Consider the following 8,457-nt stretch of genomic DNA (forward strand, 5'->3'; position numbering starts at 1 on the left):
AAAAAGTTGGGCAAGGACAGTTACTAAAGGACAGTTACTAAAGGACAGTTACTAAAAGACAGTTACTAAAGGACAGTTAGGAAAGGACAGTTAGGAAAGGACAGTTAGGAAAGGACAGTTAGGAAAGGACAGTTACTAAATGACAGTTACTAAAGGACAGTTACTAAAGGACAGTTACTAAAGGACAGTTACTAAAGGACAGTTACTAAAGGACAGTTAGGAAAGGACAGTTACTAAAGGACAGTCAGGAAAGGACAGTCACTAAAGGACAGTCACTAAAGGACAGTCACTAAAGGACAGTTACTAAAGGACAGTTACTAAAGGACAGTTACTAAAGGACAGTTACTAAAGGACAGTTAGGAAAGGACAGTTAGGAAAGGACAGTTACTAAAGGACAGTTACTAAAGGACAGTTAGGAAAGGACAGTTAGGAAAGGACAGTTAGGAAAGGACAGTTAGGAAAGGACAGTTAGGAAAGGACAGTTAGGAAAGGACAGTTACTAAAGGACAGTTACTAAAGGACAGTTACTAAAGGACAGTTACTAAAGGACAGTTACGAAAGGACAGTTACGAAAGGACAGTTACGAAAGGACAGTTACGAAAGGACAGTTAGGAAAGGACAGTTAGGAAAGGACAGTTAGGAAAGGACAGTTAGGAAAGGACAGTTAGGAAAGGACAGTTACAAAAGGACAGTTACTAAAGGACAGTTAGTAAAGGACAGTTAGTAAAGGACAGTTAGTAAAGGACAGTTAGGAAAGGACAGTTAGGAAAGGACAGTTACTAAAGGACAGTTACTAAAGGACAGTTACTAAAGGACAGTTAGGAAAGGACAGTTAGGAAAGGACAGTTAGGAAAGGACAGTTAGGGAAGGACAGTTAGGGAAGGACAGTTAGGAAAGGACAGTTACTAAAGGACAGTTACTAAAGGACAGTTACTAAAGGACAGTTAGGAAAGGACAGTTAGGAAAGGACAGTTAGGAAAGGTGACCTCTTACCCCGTGCAGCTAGGTTCTGGTGCGATGTGGGTGTGGTTGCATAGAGGGAGAGGATGGAGTCCTTAGACATCTTTGTCGTAGAGCCCTCCTGTCTGGGTGCTGAGTCCAGGAACAGGCTGAGGTTCTCGGGTACCGACGTGGCCACACAACCCCTGGGCATGGAGCTACCCACCGGCTGGAGAGAGGAGAGATTGTTACATAGGGTTAGTGTGTGTGTGTGTCTGTCTTGTGTATATCTGGTATAACTCTCTCTGAATCTCACCGTGGTGTTGGTGGAGGAAGAGGCAGGCAGAGAGCTGAATAGATTCAGGTCAGAGTGCACCGTAGCTGGCTTAGCCACCAGAGGACTCCCCCTCTCTCCAGAGCTGGACCTACCATTGGATATAGCAGCATGGGGAGCAGGATCATCTGAGAGAGAGAGACAGAGAGACAGAGAGAAAGAGAGAGAGAGAGAGACAGAGACAGAGAAATAGAGAGAGAAAGAGAGAGGGACAGAGAGACAGAGAGAGACAAAGACACAGAGCTTATGAGAATGCTTATTTATTTTAATTTATCTTGTGTCCTTTAACCATTTGTACATTGTTTAAACACTGTAAATATATAATATGACATTTGGATTGTCTTTATTGTTTTGAAACTTCTGTATGTGTAATGTTTACTGTTAATTGTTATTGTTTATTTCACTTTATATATTCACTTTATATATTATCTACCTCACTTGCTTTGGCAATGTTAACACATGTTTCCCATGCCAATAAAGCCCCTTGAATTGAATTGAATTGAGAGAGAGAGAGAGAGAGCGCGAGAGAGAGATAGAGAAAGAGAGACAGTGAGACAGAGACAGAGAGAGAGAGAGACAGTGAGACAGAGACAGAGAGAGAGAGGGAGAGAGAAAGAGAGAGAGAGAGAGAGAGAGAGAGAGAGAGAGAGAGAGAGAGAGAGAGAGACAGAGACACAGAGAGAGAGACAGAGACAGAGAAAGGTGTATCCCCTACCACCCCTTATCTACTACCACCACATCCAAGACCATGCTCTGTAGCATTGAGAGAGAATGAACAGCTCCTTCAGTACATCTGCACTAAACACACACACACACACACACACACACATGTTATTGTACTAAAAGTCTACATGTTCAATGAAAAGGAAGGACAAAAGAGTACAGATGAATTCTGTTATCCTGTTTATCATTCTGAACAACTCAGTAGTTACTGTATTTCTGTTATCCTGTTTATCATTCTGAACAACTCTGTAGTTACTGTATTTCTGTTATCCTGTTTATCATTCTGAATAACCCAGTAGTTACTGTATTTCTGTTATCCAGTTTATCATTCTGAACAACTCTGTAGTTACTGTATTTCTGTTATCCTGTTTATCATTCTGAATAACCCAGTAGTTACTGTATTTCTGTTATCCTGTTTATCATTCTGAATAACCCAGTAGTTACTGTATTTCTGTTATCCTGTTTATCATTCTGAATAACCCAGTATTTACTGGATTTCTGTTATCCTGTTTATCATTCTGAATAACCCAGTAGTTACTGTATTTCTGTTATCCAGTTTATCATTCTGAATAACCCAGTAGTTACTGTATTTCTGTTATCCTGTTTATCATTCTGAATAACCCAGTAGTTACTGTATTTCTGTTATCCTGTTTATCATTCTGAATAACCCAGTAGTTACTGTATTTCTGTTATCCTGTTTATCATTCTGAATAACCCAGTAGTTACTGTATTTCTGTTATCCTGTTTATCATTCTGAATAACCCAGTATTTACTGGATTTCTGTTATCCTGTTTATCATTCCTAATAACCCAGTAGTTACTGTATTTCTGTTATCCAGTTTATCATTCTGAACAACTCTGTAGTTACTGTATTTCTGTTATCATGTTTATCATTCTGAATAACCCAGTAGTTACTGTATTTCTGTTATCCCGTTTATCATTCTGAATAACCCAGTAGTTACTGTATTTCTATTATCCTGTTTATCATTCTGAACAACTCTGTAGTTACTGTATTTCTGTTATCCTGTTTATCATTCTGAATAACCCAGTAGTTACTGTATTTCTGTTATCCTGTTTATCATTCTGAATAACCCAGTAGTTACTGTATTTCTGTTATCCTGTTTATCATTCTGAACAACTCTATAGTTACTGTATTTCTGTTATCCTGTTTATCATTCTGAATAACCCAGTAGTTACTGTATTTCTGTTATCCTGTTTATCATTCTGAATAACCCAGTAGTTACTGTATTTCTGTTATCCTGTTTATCATTCTGAATAACCCAGTAGTTACTGTATTTCATCAACAATATCAACAATATATTCAGGCGAACGGCAAAAGAAGCTCAACTGAAATTGATAAAAAAACAAACCAAAAAAAGACAACTGGTTTGAAAGGAAAAAAACTAAAGCACAGAGACCCAAATAATGATGAATTACACCATCATTACGGAGACTTTAAAACTCTATAAACGTGCACTCAGAACCAATAAAACAACAGCAAGAAACTGACACTCACTGAGGAGTCCATAAACACAAACAACTTCTGACAAAATTGGACCCCCCCCCCCCAAAAAAAAAAGGAACTACAGGAAATAGGGATACAAAATGGACAACACCTTTTAACACCCTCTACAACACCGTTCAAATTGATGCAACCGCAGAACAACGCCAAATTCATGAGAAGGTAAATAGATTAGAGAAAGATATAACAGACAATCAAAATCCACTGGACTCCCCAATTACTGACCAGGAGCTCTTTAAGAAACTTAAGGCCCTCAAATTTAAAGAAGCATGCGAACCTGATGGCATCCTAACTGAGACGCTTAAACGCAACATTTCAATTGGCTATATTAAAACTGTTTAATTTGAGCCTGATGTAGGTTATTTCCCTGACAACTGGAATAGAGGACTCATAACCTCAATCTTTAAGTAAGGAGACAAATTTGACCCTAACAATTACAGAGCTATTTGTGTGAACAGTAACCCGGGGAAGGTTTTCTGTAGATTTATACATTTAAGAGTTATACGTACAATATAATAAGTACAATGTCTTGAGTAAATTGGATTTATACCAAAACATCGCACGACTGATCATATTTACACCCTACACACCCTGATAGATAAACATGGCCACCAAAATTTACACTTGCTTTATCGACATCCGAAAAGCATTTGATTCTATTTGGCATACAGGACTGTTCTACAAAGTTATTGAAAGTGGTGTCGGGGGTAAAACATATGACATAATTCATTCAATGGCAATACGTGCAGCATTAAAATTGGCAAGAAAATAACAGAATTCTTTAACCAGGGGGCGGGGCCTTCGCCAGGGTTGCAATCTGAGCCCTGCACTCTTCAATATTTACATCAACGAATAGGCCACTATTCTAAAAAAAATCCTCAGCCCCTAGTGTTTGTCTCCACAATTCAGAAGTTAAATGCCTACTCTTCGCAGATGACCTATGCCTGCTGTCACCCACAGCACATGGCCTACAGCAGAGCCTGGACCTGCTAGAGCAGTACTGCCAGACATGGACCCTGGCAGTAAACCCCAAAAAGACTAAAATAATGATTTTCCAGAGAAGATCCAGATCTCAGGGAATTAGACCAAAGTTCTCAATTGGTATAAAATATATAGAGTACTGTACACACTACAATTACTGAGGTTTAAATATATAGAGTACTGTACACACTACAATTACTGAGGTTTAAATATACAGAGTACTGTACACACTACAATTACTGAGGTTTAAATATATAGAGTACTGAACACACTACAATTACTGAGGTTTAAATATATAGAGTACCGCACACACTACAATTACTGAGGTTTAAATATACAGAGTACTGTACACACTACAATTACTGAGGTTTAAATATATAGAGTACTGTACACACTACAATTACTGAGGTTTAAATATACAGAGTACTGTACACACTACAATTACTGAGGTTTAAATATATAGAGTACTGTACACACTACAATTACTGAGGTTTAAATATATAGAGTACTGTACACACTACAATTACTGAGGTTTAAATATATAGAGTACTGTACACACTACAATTACTGAGGTTTAAATATATAGAGTACTGAACACACTACAATTACTGAGGTTTAAATATATAGAGTACTGTACACACTACAATTACTGAGGTTTAAATATACAGAGTACTGTACACACTACAATTACTGAGGTTTAAATATATAGAGTACTGTACACACTACAATTACTGAGGTTTAAATATACAGAGTACTGTACACACTACAATTACTGAGGTTTAAATATATAGAGTACTGAACACACTACAATTACTGAGGTTTAAATATATAGAGTACTGAACACACTACAATTACTGAGGTTTAAATATATAGAGTACCGCACACACTACAATTACTGAGGTTTAAATAAGCTCAACTGGACACCTTAATGAGGCAGTGAATGAGCTGAGAGAGAAAGCACGCAGGACATTCTACACCATTACAAAACTAATTCTAATTGAAATACCTATTAAAATGTGTCTAAAACTAATTGAATGTGTCATTAAACCAATTGCCCTTTATGGCAGCGAGGTGTGGGGTCCACTTGCAAAACAAGATTTCACCCAATGGGACAAACACCCCATTGAAACCCTGCATGCAGAGTTCTGTAAGATTCTCCTACATGTCCAGAGAAAAACTACAAACAATGCAATGCATGCAGGGCAGAATTAGGCCAATACTCACTAATAATAAAAAACTCAAAAAAGAGCAATTCAGTTTTGGAAACATATAAAATAAAGTGACCTCCCCCTCTCATATGATTACCAAGCCCTGCAATGCCAAGAGCTGAGCAAACAAAAGAGTCGCCTCATCCAGCTGGTCCTGAAGCCTCAGTCCCCTCATCCAGCTGGTCCTGGGGCTGAGTTCACTAACCTGTTCTACTAACGCACTGAAGCCTCAGTCCCCTCATCCAGCTGGTCCTGGGGCTGAGTTCACTAACCTGTTCTACTAACGCAATGAAGCCTCAGTCCAATCATCCAGCTGGTCCTGAGTTCACTAACCTGTTCTACTAACACACTGAAGCCTCAGTCCCCTCATCCAGCTGGTCCTGGGGCTGAGTTGACTAACCTGTTTTACTAACGCACTGAAGCCTCAGTCCCCTCATCCAGCTGGTCCTGGGGCTGAGTTCACTAACCTGTTCTACTAACGCAATGAAGCCTCAGTCCCCTCATCCAGCTGGTCCTGAGTTCACTAACCTGTTCTACTAACACACTGAAGCCTCAGTCCCCTCATCCAGCTGGTCCTGGGGCTGAGTTCACTAACCTGTTCTACTAACGCACTGAAGCCTCAGTCCCCTCATCCAGCTGGTCCTGGGGCTGAGTTGACTAACCTGTTCTACTAACGCACTGAAGCCTCAGTCCCCTCATCCAGCTGGTCCTGGGGCTGAGTTCACTAACCGGTTCTACTAACGCACTGAAGCCTCAGTCCCCTCATCCAGCTGGTCCTGGGGCTGAGTTCACAAACTTGTTCTACTAACGCACTGAAGCCTCAGTCCCCTCATCCAGCTGGTCCTGGGGCTGAGTTCACTAACCTGTTCTACTAACGCACTGAAGCCTCAGTCCCCTCATCCAGCTGGTCCTGGGGCTGAGTTCACTAACCGGTTCTACTAACGCACTGAAGCCTCAGTCCCCTCATCCAGCTGGTCCTGGGGCTGAGTTCACTGACCTGTTCTACTAACGCACTGAAGCCTCAGTCCCCTCATCCAGCTGGTCCTGGGGCTGAGTTCACTAACCTGTTCTACTAACGCAATGAAGCCTCAGTCCCCTCATCCAGCTGGTCCTGAGTTCACTAACCTGTTCTACTAACACACTGAAGCCTCAGTCCCCTCATCCAGCTGGTCCTGGGGCTGAGTTCACTAACCTGTTCTACTAACGCACTGAAGCCTCAGTCCCCTCATCCAGCTGGTCCTGGGGCTGAGTTCACTAACCGGTTGTACTAACGCACTGAAGCCTCAGTCCCCTCATCCAGCTGGTCCTGGGGCTGAGTTCACGAACCTGTTCTACTAACACACTGAAACCTCAGTCCCCTCATCCAGCTGGTCCTGGGGCTGAGTTCACTAACCTGTTCTACTAACACACTGAAGCCTCAGTCCCCTCATCCAGCTGGTCCTGGGGCTGAGTTCACAAACCTGTTCTACTAACACACTGAAGCCTCAGTCCCCTCATCCAGCTGGTCCTGGGGCTGAGTTCACTAACCTGTTCTACTAACGCACTGAAGTCTCAGTCCCCTCATCCAGCTGGTCCTGGGGCTGAGTTCACTAACCTGTTCTACTAACGCACTGAAGCCTCAGTCCTCTCATCCAGCTGGTCCTGGGGCTGAGTTCACTAACCTGTTCTACTAACGCACTGAAGCCTCAGTCCCCTCATCCAGCTGGTCCTGGGGCTGAGTTCACTAACCTGTTCTACTAACACACTGAAGCCTCAGTCCCCTCATCCAGCTGGTCCTGGGGCTGAGTTCACTAACCTGTTCTACTAACGCACTGAAGCCTCAATCCCCTCATCCAGCTGGTCCTGGGGCTGAGTTCACTAACCTGTTCTACTAACGCACTGAAGCCTCAGTCCCCTCATCCAGCTGGTCCTGGGGCTGAGTTCACAAACCTGTTCTACTAACGCACTGAAGTCTCAGTCCCCTCATCCAGCTGGTCCTGGGGCTGAGTTCACTAACCTGTTCTACTAACGCACTGAAGCCTCAGTCCCCTCATCCAGCTGGTCCTGGGGCTGAGTTCACTAACCTGTTCTACTAACGCACTGAAGTCTCAGTCCCCTCATCCAGCTGGTCCTGGGGCTGAGTTCACTAACCAGTTCTACTAACACACTGAAGCCTCAGGATCAACACAGTCAAAACTACATTGCTTATTGGGAATTACAAGCACAAACACAAAGCAAAATGCAGTGTTATCTGGCCCTAAATCGACAGTACACCAGAGCTAACTATTTGACCAAGGTTACTGATCAAAACCTTAGAAAAACCTTGACAAAGTACAGGCTCAGTGAGCACAGCCTTGCCATTGAGGAGGGTAGACACAGGAAAACCTGGCTCCCTGTAGAGGAAAGGCTATGCAACCACTGCACAACAGCAGAACCTGGCTCCCTGTAGAGGAAAGGCTGTGCAACCACTGCACCACAGCAGAACCTGGCTCCCTGTAGAGGAAAGGCTGTGCAACCACTGCACCACAGCAGAACCTGTCTCCCTGTAGAGGAAAGGCTGTGCAAACACTGCACCACGCAGAACCTGGCTCCCTGTAGAGGAAAGGCTATGCAACCACTGCACAACAGCAGAACCTGGCTCCCTGTAGAGGAAAGGCTGTGCAACCACTGCACAACAGCAGAACCTGGCTCCCTGTAGAGGAAAGGCTATGCAACCATTGCACAACAGCAGAACCTGGCTCCCTGTAGAGGAAAGGCTGTGCAACCACTGCA

At 42.6% G+C, this 8,457-nt stretch overlaps 1 protein-coding gene across 1 annotated transcript in view; it reads right to left on the bottom strand.

Moving 5' to 3' along the window:
• Positions 1–8,457, bottom strand: part of LOC110517586 (stromal membrane-associated protein 2) — a 55,512-nt gene that overhangs the window by 4,508 nt on the left and 42,547 nt on the right. The window contains exons 7-8 of the mRNA XM_036953659.2: positions 1,256–1,401; positions 994–1,168 (exon numbers count right to left, since the gene is read on the bottom strand). Of these exons, the coding sequence (XP_036809554.2) occupies positions 994–1,168; positions 1,256–1,401 (321 nt within the window). The remainder of the gene's footprint in view (positions 1–993; positions 1,169–1,255; positions 1,402–8,457) is intronic.

The sequence above is a fragment of the Oncorhynchus mykiss genome, chromosome 18, assembly GCF_057628025.1.
Source record: "Oncorhynchus mykiss isolate SJ-2025 chromosome 18, ASM5762802v1, whole genome shotgun sequence".
Classification (NCBI taxonomy): domain Eukaryota; kingdom Metazoa; phylum Chordata; class Actinopteri; order Salmoniformes; family Salmonidae; genus Oncorhynchus; species Oncorhynchus mykiss.